Raw genomic sequence first — 15,356 nt, forward strand, 5'->3', positions numbered from 1 at the left:
CCTGCGCGTCCGGAGCCTGTGCTCCGCAACGGGAGAGGCCACAACAGTGAGAGGCCCGCGTACCGAAAAAAAATAAAAAATAAAAAATAACACTGTAGAAGGCAGACATCCACACATTTTTCCATGCACAACTCCCACTCGTTTCTCTGAGAGATAAAAGCAGCAAAGATTGACAATCTGTCAGTTTAACCATTTCATTGTGAACTTTTTTTGGGCAGGTTATTCACATCGAACTCATTTGATGTGATCAGTGATGATGCTTTTATTGGTCTCCCACATCTAGAGTATTTGTAAGTAAAATAACCCTTTTTTTTTTTAACATAATGATTCAGTACAAGGGCTCTGAGGTTCCTACAGCTGTCTGACCCAAAATATTATAACCTATTGCAGATTCATAGAAAACAACAACATCAAGTCCATTTCAAGACATACTTTCCGGGGACTAAAGTCTTTAATTCACCTGTAAGTATGAATGTTGCTATTACTTTTTAAACTTGCCAGTGGGCAATGCAACTTGATAACCTGTGGTTAAAGCACCTGCTTTGTGGGTATCCATGAAAATTAAGAAAGCCAAATGATTTCTCTACATGCACATTTGCCTTCTCTCCCTGCCATCAGCCAGTGTGTGTCCAGGAAACCAGTTACTATTAATACTAGCCCAATAATTAGGAAAACAATCTACTGCAGGGAAATTGTGTGACTGAAATAACGTTTTTAATTATCTACATCATTACTCACTTCATGAATTGACTATATAGCTTAATTTGATATTCTCTGTTTCTCTTTTTCTGTACAAGCCCTGACTTCATATACATTTAAACATATACTAGAACCACAGGCCACGTCTACACAGCACCTGAACAACTTTTTTATAAGAGAAATATTTATTCAATGGATGATTAGAGCTACATCAGCTGTTCTTAACGGGACAATTTTACCTCCCAGGGAACATTCACCAATATCTAGAGACATGTTTGATTGTCACAACTAGAGGATGTAACTGGGATTTAGTGGGTAGAGGGCAGCAATGCTGCTATACATCCTGCAATGCACAGGACAGCCTCACAACAAAGAATTATCCAGCCTAAAATGGCACAGTCCTGAGGCTGGGAAATCCTGAGTAACAGGAACCAAATAACTCTTTTCCCTTACCCTCCCCCACCCCCTACACACACGCGCGCACACACACACACACACACACACACACACTCACACACTCACAGACAGATGTACTTTTAAGGAAACTAGAAGGGCATGGGAAGAAATGGCACTAACATTTGTTAAGTGCCTACTACTATGTTGGCCAGTGCGCTTTACGTGAATTTTCATTTAATCCTCTCAACGATCCTGGCAGAGTCACACAACCCCCATTCTAGAAATGAGGAAACAGAAGCCTGGAGGGGATATGTGACAAGTGAACTGAGTAGTTATGGAATTATGATAACATCAACTCAATAGCTGAACTGCTATGGCTACTCATCCATTCAGGGACTGTTTCTCAAGGGCCTAATATGTGTCTCTTTAGTGTTAGAAAAAGATGCAAGTCATCTAAGCATCATAGTCATTCTGTCGATTTTAACCTGTTGCCTCACAGTACCTCATTTCCAGCTCTGTTCTAGACCGTGGGAGGTAACAAGGCAGATAACAATGCCTGCCCTTTGAACCTTTATTCTAGGGTGTCTACGTGGTCACCATGCTGCCTCTACTAGTCCCTGTCTCTACTGCTGTTTGGATTTGCAGCAACAGGGAACTGATGGCCAGATGTATTTTATGAAATCACTGCTCCTTTCAAGGCTTCTGTATATAGTCATTATAAAATGATGAGGAAAATAATGTTTATAAAATAAACAGTTTGCAACACTGCTTTTCACATCAGTGTTACAATGTGCCGCAAACCTGGCTGTGTATGGTACGAATGCTATGCCATTTGATTACAGAGCCAAACACCACCAAGCCTAATCTTTCAGACAAAAAGAAATAAAAGAAATGAATAAATGGAAAGATAAATGGAAGTTCATGACTTCAACTTGAAATCTACTTGATTCACATAAATCCATTCAACATGGCCTGTGTCGAATGGCTCAGCATCATGAGGGGCTGAAGGAAGGACGGAAGACCCTGGTGTTCTCTCTGGGAACCTGGACATAGCCTTGCCGTGCCCGTTAGTTCAATCAAGTATACCTTCTCTCCAGCCTAAAGGCCTACCTCACTTGGAGGGAAGAATGGAAAGAAGGGAGGGAGGGAGGAAGAAAGAGAGAGAAAGGAAGGAATGAGGGGGAAAGAGGGGAGGGGTGAGGAAGGGAGGAAAGTGGGGAAGAAAAAAATTTATACAACACCCTAGTGAAGAACATTCATTTTGTTTGACTAGAGCCTATTATGCCCATCAAATGAAATGGAAATATAAATTTGGGTCATTATGAGGCCCCTTCCTTAGAGGTATGAAGAGTATAAGAAGAAGGCACTGGTACAGCATGTGCTTAATACCTAGAAATTTTCAAGCTCAAGGGAACACAAAAGGCAGCCTTCAAAGAGAGAGGCGTGAATCTTAAGAGTCAGACAATGAAAGGGAAGTCCCACCTGTCTGACCGGTGCTGGAGGTAGGAAGGAGGTTTTAGGAGGGAACAGGTTAAAGTCGATTGAATATGACCCTTAGATCTCTTGCATCTTTATCAAACACTTAGGTTGATTCGTGTGGCATTGCCAATATGAGACTCTTTTGGATCTGCAAAAATGGCATTGCCATATGGTTCATCCTAAATAGTCTCTAGGATGTGCCACACAAAAATGAATAAAATCCAGCTCCAACCTGGAAGAGCTCAGTCTCGCAAGAGGAATTAGATGAACAAATATTTTCTCCCTGAGTGCCTTGTCCGCAGGTCATGATCTCCTTTCTAATTATGCTGTTCCTCCAGGTGTAGTTCTCTGCTTCTTCCTTCCTTCCTTCTTTCCTTTTTTTCTTTTCTCCTTTCCTTTTTTCCTTTTCTCCTTTCCTTTTTTCCTTTCAAGAAGAGATGGGTAGGGAAGATTTGAAGCCCAAATGTCCCTCTGACTGCTCAGCACATCAAGTTCATTTTCCATTATTCACCACTTATAAATAAGTGACATTCGTTTGAGCCATTAATTTTAAGATTTTAGAGGTGTTAGGTTTCAAAGTGCACCTTCCTCCAGCTCAGACCAATTCTTCTCAATTAAAGGCAAACATTCAAGTAGCAAAGAATTATCACCTCACCCTCTAACCTACAGGAAGAGTTTACAAAGCTTTTTCATATTCTTGACCTCATTACACTCTCTTGATGACCTTATGAAAGATACAGGGCAGGCACTATCTCCATTGGCGAATGAGAACATGGAGGTACACCCTGAGTTTAAGCTGCTCCCCAGTTAGTAGCGGTAAAAGTTAGAAGTTTCCCGAAGTCTTTAATGAGACATCTAGTGCCCTCTCCACCATGTCAATTATAGCAGGACCGGGGAATTCCCTGGTGGTCCCGTAGTTAGGACTCCGCACTCTCACTGCTGAGGGCCTGGGTTCAATCCCTGGTTGGGGAACTAAGATCCCGCAAGCCATGCAGTGGCCAAAAAAGAAAAGAAAAAGGGAAAAAAAATTATAGCAGGATCAGAAAGCTTTATGGAGCTGGCTGGATCCTTCCACAGGACATGGTTTGAGGAGCAAATATGGCTGGGGAAGGAAGAGAAGATCCTGAAGAGAGGAGCCCTACCCTCGCTCTAGTCTCCAAATGCAAACAGTTGGGATTAGACATATACTTTTAGATCCAACTGGTTCCCACCCTGGCCTAACATTAAAGCTGCTCCAAGGGACTTGCCTGAGCATTGATATAAATTCAGTTCGTTCCTAAAGAAGCAATGAACTTATCTCACCTTCTTATACATCTAACTCAGTAGACTTACCTTCTAAAGAGACATTAATAGACAACTTAAAACTTACTATGTAGACTCCTCTCCCCCTCAAACCAACCCCCACCCCCAAAAAAGAGAATTCCTTATATTTAAGTCCTTACAAATCCTGGCACCCTCTCTTGATTATTCTGAATGACTGTAATATTATACATGGTTAACTTAAGTGTTTGAATAGCTTATATATTTCAGAAAGGTTCGAATTTTCCTGATGATCATGTATTACTTCTGAGATCAGGGAAAAAATGAATTAAAAAATCATTTATGACCAATGATCACAAAATCTCTAAACATTTTGTACTGGTTTCTGTTAACACCCATGAGGTTTTCGTAAAGGTTCCCTTGGGCGTCACATGAATGTCCTCGTGGCTAAGGCCCAGTAGAGGCAGGATTGTTTGCATGCATGTATAAAGACATTTGAGGAAAATGTCATCAATGTCTACCTGCTGGGGAGCACCTACTGGCTGCTCACCACTGCGGAGGTGCAAAAGATATATACAGCAGTCCCCAAGCTCAGGGTGCCTGTGTGTCTCCAGTTAGTCTGGCAGGATGTCCTCATTTCGGCCTTCACAATGACATGCATGTAAAGAGGGCAGCGCAATATACTGGCTGAGGGGGATCTCTGCCACCAGACTGCCTGGGTTCAAAGCATGGCTTTACCCATTAATAGCTGTGGGACATCAGGCAGGTCACTAAGCTTCATGGTGCCTCCAATTTCTTACGTGTAATATGGAAGGGATAATAGTCATCTGTAAAAATGGGGGTGGGGATAATAAAATACTTACGAGTACCTAGATCCTAAGGTTGTCATGAGATTAGGTCAGTTAATCTATGCAAAGTGCCTAGAACACAGTGTGCTATGCAGTAAACACCATCACGTAGGAATAAACTAAACCTTACTGCCTAACTTCCACTGGTCCTGGATCAGGACTCTGAATGCTGTAGTGTATTTATCCCCTTTCAACATTTTGTATGAAATTAAAATAACTGTACTTGAAGTACCGCAAATTCAGTGAGACACCAACTCAGGCTGAGAATCTGTACTGCAGGGAGGCTGGGAGCACCCCAGATGGCCGTGGGAGATGCTTTCTTAGCAGCAGAGCCCAGTGGCACTGAAACAAACGTGCTGTCTGAGCCAGTCTGGTCTGCCCTAGAGAGAAGACTTTCCAGTAGGTTCCATACTCCATAATTAGAGGTTTTCTCAGGTAAACCATGAAAACACCAAAGTGGAGGGAATGGTCATCAGTTTCATTGGGTAGGAAAGCCTGCCTGCCATTGAGAATGCTTGACCCGTCTCAGCTAGTCTCAAGGCAGCTAGGTGCTCAGTTCGGCAGTTTCCCCGGTGTTTTAAAGAATGTTTCTTAGGTAGACTGTGAGTCAGGACCTACAGAATGGAGCTTAGTTGCAGGCAGACTTTGAAGAGCCCTCCTAGGGAATTCCCTGGTGGTCCAGTGGTTAGGACTCGGCGCTTTCACTGCTGGGGCCTGGGTTCGAATCCCGGTCGGGGAACTAGAATCCTCACAGCTCAGCCAAATTAAAAAAAAAAAAGAAGAGCCGTCCTATTGTGTAGGGCTTATTGCCACAGTGAGGGCTCAGAGGAGGGAGGGCACTTTGTGAGCATCGTGGAGGTGGGGCAATGGTAATTCACAGGGCTTTGCAATTTCTCCCTAACTCAATGTCTTGGTACAAGGGCCTAAGAGAAGCATTCTCCACTCTCTTCTTTGTCTGGATGGATGTCCTTCTTCTCAGCAACTCCAGCCTGCCCCATTCATTCATTCATTTAAAAGTAGCTGTTGAGGACTTATATTATGCCAGGCACTGGGGATACAGTGGTAAGAAAAACATCCTTCCAGTACTCACTACAGAGTCATCCTAGAAAAAAATTAACATTGACGCATGTTTTCTTAAACCTCTCATTGGCCTGTTTTCGCTCTCTCCCAATCAGTTCTACCCCTCATCCGTTACCCAGATACAGTGCACTCCTACCCCTTAGTAAAACCTAAGGTGGTGATGCTCATTGAGGGTTTTTTTTTTTTAATTTTGGAATTCCTTTTTTTTTTTAATCTTTTGTTTCTTTTAACCAAAAAACAAAAAAACCCCGCAGTTCACCCATTTCTCCCATCCCCTCAACCCCACCTCTGGCAACCACCAATTTGTCCTCTTTACCTATCAAGTTCACTGACTCTTAACACCTTGGGTATGTGAGGCTTAGAGCTCTATTCTTTGGGCAGGAAGCGGGAACTCTCAGATTCACCTGCTGTTTAAAAGAACTGCCCAGGGCAGCAATACAAACATGGTGCCTCTTCCTGTGTAACCCTAGTGGCTGCAGTAATTCAGGACTTGACTCTCATCATTTCACTCCCACTGTCCTATGACCCAGCCTCCTCCAAGCTCATGCCCTGCAGCCAGTTGCACTTCGTGTTGGTTTCCAGGGGAGGGACGTCCACTTAGGAGAAGTTAGCACGAGGACTTCAGGACACATTGTGCCAGCAACTATATTGAGACACATAACTTGAGAGAGATTCTAGGCTGGTCCAAGACCCAAGAAATCTCTTCATTCAACCACCATTCAGTAAAAAGAATTATGGAGCTGTTCTCTGGAATAATCTTCTTTAGCAGCATTTTATTAATTCTGCGTAGGTGGACAGTCACAGCAGTTCATTTGTATGGTCAGTTTTCTAAATGTTGTTTCTTGGGCAAAGACCACACAAAAGCCTTTCTCCTTCCTGTCTCCTCCTCCCCCTCCCAGCTGCCCTTTATTGAGAGTAGTCCAACTACCATCCTGAGTTATCGCATTTACTTTTTCTAACACTCTTATGATGTGAGGTATTATTACCTCTGCTTAAAAATGAAAAAGCTGAGTCACAGAGAAGGTACATAACCAAAGTCACACAGCCCGTAAATAGTGGAGCCGGGATTCAAACCAAGCTCAGAAAGAATGACTCCAAAGCTGTGCTCTTTGTCACAAAATGGACCATCACTGAGACTGGAAACTTCTGATGCAAACTTCTGATTCAGTTTCCTTTCTTCTGTGTCGAGGTTCATTGAAAAAAGCTTTCTAATCTAGTAGTAATTTCTAAAACTCAGGAAAACAACATAATTGACTTAAAAATAGATTTTAAAAGTTTTGAATGCTTGCACTTGAGAAATCTTGTATTAATTAGAGGAGGTGGAAAACAGAGAAGACTTTTGAGAGTGTTTTAAATGGAATTTGAGAGAATTTTCAAGGGCTTTGGAGGCCGACAGCATAGACTCTTTTGTTTTAGTTTTTAATTTTTATTGTGAAAATTAAAAACACTCCTAAGAAAAGTATATAACATGTACATGTATAATGCTGGTTAAAAATAGAAAATTACCAGTACCTAATACCCTTCCCTGTCATACAGCATCTGCTCCTTGTTATGTGCACATTTCTGCAGTATGGACACATGTCCCTTTCCTTGATACTATCAGAACTGTTTCTTACTTATTACCCTTGATTAGCATCAGAATCATTTTAGTTGTAAGGGGAAGAACAAATAGAAAGAGAAGGAGAAAACAATTCCCGTGATAATAGGGCAAGAATTGGAAGAAGGGAAAAGGAGATGATTAAAGAGGATGAATGGATGGATGGATGGATGAATGGATGGATATTTATGAGGAAGCTATTTTCTAAGGAGGAATGAATGAATGGAGCTAAAAGGGAAAACATGTAGAAAAAGGAGGAAAAAAAAAGAATGTGCTGGAAGGGGGATAGATTAGACAGGCCTCCAAATTTGAGAGCTGTTGGTACTAAGAGTTGAAGGTTGAGCTGCTCTCTAGAGCAAGTGGGGCGGTGGGGGGAGGGAGGAGAAGGGCAGCCTGAGTGTGAGAAGAGAGAACACATGGAGACAGTGGACATGGGGAGACATCCCTTAGACGGAATGCCTGAGTGTGGGATGCTCATACCCAGTGCTAAGTAGAAAGACCGATGCCCAGGCATCATTTTGTTACTCGTATTTTGGAGGGTTTGCTTGTTTGTTTGTTTAATACCATAATACATAAGGGGCCATAAAATGCATTTATTTCATTTATGACTACGGTTTACATCATTCTTTTTTTTTTTTTTCCAGGAGCCTTGCAAACAACAACCTCCAGACTCTCCCAAAAGACATTTTCAAAGGCCTGGATTCTTTAACAAATGTGTAAGAGGATCTAAGAAATCACTGATTAATTAATTAATTTGCAGTCATTAACAAAGAAGTCTGGTGTTATTAAATTTTTTAATTGACTTTAAATTAAATGAGAATTTTTAAATTTTAATTTTAAATTGGCTTAAAATTTGAATTTAGTTGGACTAATGTTTGAGTCTCCTATGGTATTTACCACTATCTTCTGAAAATAGAGTCCTAAGTTTGCCTTTGACAAAGTGTGTGTCTGTATGGCAGGGACAGATGACAAGGGACTTGGAGGGGGTAGGAAGAGGAGGGCTAGATAGAAATTTCGAGATGCCTTTTTTTTCTCATGAGGTCCAGGAAATGGGGCTACAAAGGAAAAACATAAAGAAGTCTGGGAAACTGACAGAATAAAGATGAAAGTTTACACCCAAGCGTTGGTCAGTCAAGAGAGAAATGGAGCAGGAAGTGGGGGAAGGGAGGAAAGTTTGCCTTTTTCTCTCATTAGACTGAACAACAGCTCTAGGCTTAATCCCCAGGAATTTGGCTTAAGCCCCAGGAAGGGAATGAACTTAATTATTTTTGACCCTTTTTCAAACAAAAGAGCTTTCAAACTTTGACTTTTAAGCCTCAGAGTGAAAGATCTTTGAAAAGAATTTGTGTATTTTGTAGTAAGCAAAGCAAGTAATATATGCCTAACCCTTTCAAAAGCAATTTAGCTTCAATAAGTGCCTTCCGGAACATTGGAAAGGTATTTAAATGTCACAAGGTAGAAAACAGGAACAAACGAAAGATGTATGAAAACAAAGGAGTTCTTATTTTTCAGGTACTTTGCTATAGACTATATATTCAAAACAACTTTTCTCCAGTAACAAAAATTTGAGTCAAGAATTTTCTCCTAAACCCAGGATTTAACTTCAAATCAGTAAGCTATGAAAAACTTTCTTTGTTCCTTGTAGTATTCCCCCCACCCCTCCTCCATGCCTATTACCCCAATTCCTGAAAGACGGTTTATTTCCAAGAGAGTGTCAGAATCAGGACACTTCCAAATAGTCTTGGACAGACCACAGTTATCCGCTCTGGTTTACAATAGCCCAGAAAAGTTGACACTCATTATTCTGGGTCAGAGTATTCTTGAGATTTGAGGTGAGTCCTGAGAATGTCTTGGAAGTTAGATGATTCTCCATGGCAGACTTGGGGATACAGCGTATTTGGGGACCCTCTGGGCCAAACTTGTGTCAGCCTATACCCCACACTAGCAAAAGAAAAAACACTTGAAATTGGCTCAGTCTCTCCAAGGAATCCCATTATGGGTTTGGCCTCTTGGGCCTACCTTGATGTGCCCAAACCAAGAATCATCTAAGAAATGCGAGGATCCATGCCAACTTGCCTTTTAGTAGATTTCTTGGTTTCTTGAATTACCACCTAAAACACATTTTTAAATGCTTCAACGTTTAAAAAGTATTCATATGCTGTGTGAAAAGTAGGCGGTACCTATCTTAGGAATTTTGTGTGACCAAGAAGGGTTTTAGGAAAGAGATAGAGTTTTTGAACAGAAGCAATGCAAATAAACAGAGAACTTGGTGAGCTGGGATCATATGTGGAAATTTAAACTATCTATGCTGTGCAGTTTATTATGGACATGAGCTATTATTGTATGTCTGCATTAACTCGGCTGTGTCGAAGTCATTTCCTATTAAAATTGAATTTGTAGACCATGGAATAGGATCAGGATTAATTATGTCTGTGAGGAAGACGAAAAGCAAATAGCTCACTTGATGTAATTAAATATGGTACAACAGTCACTCCATCTTTCTTTTAGACCTGTGCTGCCCAATATGGTAGCCACACATGTGATCACCAAACACTTGAAATGTGTTCCTAGTGTAAATGAGGAACTGAATTTTAAATTTTACATAATTTTTAAAAAATTAAATAAAAAACTAAATTTAAATTTAAAAACTGATTCTCTGTTCAATCATTGGAAGACTTTTAAGTATGTTTGGAACAACTTGGGTGTATAAATCTGTTTTTTTCAACTGTAAATTTTGTTAACTCTAAACACAAATCAGGAATTTCTGCTGAAATTTTATTTTCCAAATTGAGATATACTGTAAGTATAAAATACACATCAGACTTCAAAGACTTAGTATACAAAGAGAATGTAAAATATCTCATTAGTAATTTCTACATTGACTATATGTGAAAATGATAAAATTCTGTATGTATTGGGTTACATAACATATGCTATTAAAATAATTTCACTTTTCTTTTTAGTATTTTAATATGTCTGTAGAAAATTTTTAACTACATATGTGGTTCACATTGTATTTCTTTGGACAACACAGCTCTAGACTGAGCTACCTTTGAATCCAAGAGGGAATAAGTTATGAGGTTCCATTGACTGGGGTGGCCTGCAAGGGCACACTGTGGTCATTCTCTGAGCTCAAAGTGAATGGTCAGTCAGGTTGAAGGTAGATTATGAGGCATGATATAAAGCCAGGTGAGGTCATTCTGCACATCTTAATTGCTAAAGTAAAAGTCATGCCTGGGAAGTAAAAGTCAGGGCCCTCGTATATCAAAAGCAGCTGAAGTTTGTCTTTCAGGGACCTGAGAGGTAATTCATTTAATTGTGACTGTAAACTGAAGTGGCTGGTGGAATGGCTAGGCCACACCAATGCAACTGTCGAAGACATCTACTGTGAAGGCCCTCCAGAATACAAGAAGCGCAAAATCAATAGTCTCTCCTCCAAGGATTTTGATTGCATCATTACAGGTAATGTATTCCAAATCATTCCACTTTATAAAATTAAAATAAGGGCTACATTTTTTTACATATGCAGGAACTGATTTTTTAAATATATATATTAAAAACCAACTGAGCAATTTAAAAATATTATGAACCGTTAAAAGTTCATGTGTTTAAAAGCAAAGTAAAATTGTCATTTCACTGTTTCTCTAGAATAAATATATTTCTTGTGGACGTTTGAGATCTAGCCAAGGAATGAGGCATCAGCACAGCTACTCATCATCATTTTCAATTTTTGCAGAGTTTGCAAAGTCTCAAGACCTGCCTTTTCAATCACTGTCCATAGACACTTTTTCTTATATGAACGATGAGTATGTAGTCATCGCTCAGCCTTTCACTGGAAAGTGCATTTTCCTTGAATGGGACCATGTAGAAAAGACCTTCCGGAATTATGACAACATTACAGGTACGAAAAGCCTGATCGTATTTTGAGTGGAAAGTTAAGCCACTTGGGCCAAGAGCAACAGGAAAAGATGAATGATATCAGGGAATTCTTTGAGCAGGTTGAGAATCATGTGAATCCCAAATCTACCATTTACTGAGTGCCTGGGATTGTTCCCTAAAGCTTAATTTCCTCACTTGTAAAATGGGAATACTAATACCTAACTTTCAGTGTTGTTATAAAACAATGAGAGCATATGTTCAAGAAACTTAGCATAGGACCTAGCTTAGTAAATATACAATAAAAGGTGGGTTATTTTTCTTCCATGAAAAAGTACTGGACTAAGAATTATGAGTTCTAATCTAGGTTCTGCCACAAGCTAACTGGTCAAGCCACTCACCCTCACTGGGCCCCTCTTTTTAACTATAAAATAAGGAGGTTATTTTAGATCAATGAGTCTCAAACTTTACGGCAAAAACATTACTTCTGCAAAATGTTCATGGGAAATCTCCTGAAGTCCCCTCAGTTTTCCAATGGATTGCAGCAGGGCTTTGTGAAATCTAAACCTTACCCTTGTGTAAGGTTCTTCTTACATGTGTACAGTCTGTCAACTGCTTTGAATGAATCTTTAGATGAGCACTTAAATGAAAAATGAATCATATATTTGCAGACTTTCAGATGGCATCATTTAGTCTAGGATGATGAATATGTGTCATATGTACAGTCACTATCCCCTCCCTCACCCCAGACAGACATCGCTAATCTATCATGATGCTCTTTCTTGCAGAGGACAGAATCCTTCTTAACACAGTTCTCCAGGCAGTCACAATCAGTCAGTCAATCAATGTTGGTAAATGGTTGAAAACTAGTGGCCATCTCTGATCTAGTTCCAACCCTCATTGTACAGAAGAGAAAACTGAATCCCAGAGAAGTGATTTTCCCAAGGTCACAGAATTACACAGCCTTGAAAAGGGTCACAACTAGAATAATTTTGCCTATGGATGGAGCCAATTAATAGAAAGAGTTGATCCAGAACTTATTACCTCAAAGCCCTTAGAGCTGCAGTCAGAAAAAGCCTGGGACCAGATTTGCCCGGCTCTCTTTGGATTTCCTAGAGCCAAGCTCCCTCTACGAGATCAGAATCTATTGATAAATGTTAAACTCTTAACAAAGGATATTGAGCTAGGCTTCTGACAGACTCCCATGTAGTTTTCTGAGATTTCCCGAAGTAACATTCAGGAGCTTCGCCCATGACTGTACCCCTCTTTCACTTTTCTCAAGGATTTCTCTTCCTTCTCTTCTGCCACCAGTGACCTAAAGCTTCACAAGTGGCATCTCTGTCCTTTCTCAGGAGAAAGTCTGTTTATTCTAGAGCAAGAAGCAGTTTATACATAGAGCAAACCAATTGCAGGTAGAGCCATGGGCTGCCCAGACTACCGCTCAAAACTTTGTGAGGTTGTTCTAGAACCTTGTGGAATGCTGGCCAAGTTGGAAGCCCTTGTACAGCTAACTGCCCACCCCAGGTTGGGTTAAAAGCATAGAGACGCTGGTAGCCTTGGGTTTGAATCCCAACTCTGCCTTCTCCTAGCAGCACCGAACCTCTCTGAGCTTCTGTCTGCTCATCTGCAAAAGGCAGGGTGATAATATTTATCTCTTAAGATTGTTGGGAAATTTAATGAGATAATTTGGCAAAGCATATAGTTGGTGCTCAATAAATGGCAGTTTCCAACTCATGATATGTCAGGGAAAGCAATGCTTTCTTTCTGTAAGAAGTGAGAGGGGAGGGAGTTCCCTGGCGGTCCAGTGGTTAGGACTTGGTGCTTTCACTGCTGTGGCCACAGGTTCAACCCCTGGTTGGGGAACTGAGATCCACACACGGCTTGGCCAAAAAAAAAAAGAGTGAGAGGAGAAAACTCAGGCTGTAGCCATGCATCCTGAACGTCTAGTACACGTTGGATGTGACATGACAACTCAGTTATTGATAACAAGGCTCCATGAGGTACAAAGGCACAGAACTTCAGGATCCTGCTGTCATTGGACCTGATTAGGAAATTGGCCTTGCCTAATCAACCAAGGAAATGATTTTGGTGGCAGTTGCATGGCTTTGGCACGCGTATTAACATGCTCCAAAAGAGGATGGCCGTCCTCCTAATCTCTCATTTGTCTTTTCCAGGCACATCCACTGTAGTGTGCAAGCCTATAGTCATTGAAACTCAGCTCTATGTTATTGTGGCCCAGCTGTTCGGCGGCTCTCACATCTATAAGAGAGACAGTTTTGCAAATAAATTCATAAAAATCCAGGATATTGAAATTCTCAAAATCCGAAAACCCAATGACATTGAAACGTTCAAGATTGAAAACAACTGGTACTTTGTTGTTGCTGACAGTTCAAAAGCTGGTTTTACTACCATTTATAAATGGAACGGAAATGGATTCTACTCCCATCAATCTTTACACGCGTGGTACAGGGATACTGATGTGGAATATCTAGAAATAGCCAGAACACCTCAGACACTCAGAACGCCTCATTTAATCCTGTCCAGTAGTTCCCAGCGTCCTGTAATTTATCAGTGGAACAAAGCAATACAATTATTTACTAACCAAACTGACATCCCTAACATGGAAGATGTATATGCCGTTAAGCACTTCTCAGTGAAAGGTGACGTGTACATTTGCTTGACAAGATTCATTGGTGATTCCAAAGTAATGAAATGGGGAGGCTCCTCATTTCAGGATATTCAGAGGATGCCATCGCGAGGATCCATGGTGTTCCAGCCTCTTCAGATAAATAACTATCAGTACGCAATTCTTGGAAGTGATTATTCCTTTACCCAAGTATATAACTGGGATGCAGAGAAAGCCAAATTTGTAAAATTTCAGGAGTTGAATGTTCAGGCACCAAGATCGTTCACGCATGTGTCCATTAGTAAGCGTAATTTTCTTTTTGCTTCCAGTTTTAAGGGAAACACACAGATTTACAAACATGTCATAGTTGACTTAAGCGCATGACACACCAAATTCTGTGGCTGCCATCAGAAACTTTCTACAATACGTGACCCGGATGAACTCAATGCATGATGACTCTTCTTATCACACTTGCAAATGAATGCCTTTCAAACACTGAGGCTGCTAGAACCAAGCACTACCCGTATCTCCATCCTTTCCTGTCCAGTCCAGTGGTGTGGGAAGTTACCTTTTATAAGACAAAATTGAATTGTGTAACTGTTCTTTGCAGTGAAGATGTGTAAATAAGCGTTTAATGGTATCTGTTACTCCAAAAAGAAATATGAATATGTACTTTTCCATTTATTTATTCATGTGTTCAGAAACAACTGCCAAATAAAATGTTTACATTTTCTTTCATAGCCCAAAGGTAATTATTTACAGGAGTTATTTTATTCTTGGCGATGGGATGTTGAGGGAAGAATTTTATACAATAGGATTATATTCGGATCAAGAATTTATGGTGTGAATAATGAGTGAAGATAAACACTGATACTGATTACTCATCATTTATTAATAGGATGATCAGTTGAGTTTGAACATTCAAAGGTGTTTCTAAAGGGCATGGCTTTGGGGAACATTCTGAGGTGAAATGGTGACAAATGGAAAGAAGGGTAGTGAAATTTTCCTATTACAAGAAGGTTAATTTGACAGTTAGACCCATCCTTTTCTATCTGATAGCTCCAGCGAAAAACATCATTCAGACAACTTGTAGAAGAAGCCAAAGTCAAGATTTTGGATTTTTAAAGCCCTATTCTGGGGCTTTCTAAATGTTTGACTCTGGAATCATCTGACAGCTGACAGAGATTGTAACCTTACAGCACTTGTCTCAGATGTATCCCATATGAAGTCCTCTTAATATGATCAAGGATGCTTCACTTCTAGACATCAGTTCTGAATCATTACTGACATACTGCAGAGTGCCTACGAGGCTCATATTTGATTTTCTAAATTCCTGCTCCTGGATCACATGGTATGTTAGCACTTAGCACAATGCCTGTGATAGAGCAGGCTCTTAAAAACTACTTTCAAAGATGCACATGTCCTCCTGTTATAAACTTAATAATAAACTTCATGAGGCCCTTTGATCTAATCAGTCATACTGATTTGAGTACCT

General features: G+C 40.4%; 1 protein-coding gene across 3 annotated transcripts in view; it reads left to right on the plus strand.

The window, feature by feature from the left end:
• The window catches only part of LGI1 (leucine rich glioma inactivated 1), a 33,724-nt gene extending 19,124 nt beyond the window's left edge, over positions 1-14,600 (plus strand). Inside the window, exons 3-8 of one of the 3 annotated variants that reach the window (XM_007119641.4) lie at positions 219-290; positions 391-462; positions 8,004-8,075; positions 10,652-10,821; positions 11,096-11,260; positions 13,410-14,560. In XM_007119641.4, the coding sequence (XP_007119703.4) occupies positions 219-290; positions 391-462; positions 8,004-8,075; positions 10,652-10,821; positions 11,096-11,260; positions 13,410-14,245 (1,387 nt within the window). In that variant the 3' untranslated portion in view covers positions 14,246-14,560. Of the gene's footprint in view, positions 1-218; positions 291-390; positions 463-8,003; positions 8,076-10,651; positions 10,822-11,095; positions 11,261-13,409 lie in introns of all 3 variants that reach the window. The other 2 variants (XM_007119640.1, XM_024121561.2) reach the window with 2 other exon arrangements.
• Positions 14,601-15,356: the final 756 nt, after the last annotated feature.

The sequence above is a fragment of the Physeter macrocephalus genome, chromosome 20 (genome assembly GCF_002837175.3).
Source record: "Physeter macrocephalus isolate SW-GA chromosome 20, ASM283717v5, whole genome shotgun sequence".
Classification (NCBI taxonomy): Eukaryota; Metazoa; Chordata; class Mammalia; order Artiodactyla; family Physeteridae; genus Physeter; species Physeter macrocephalus.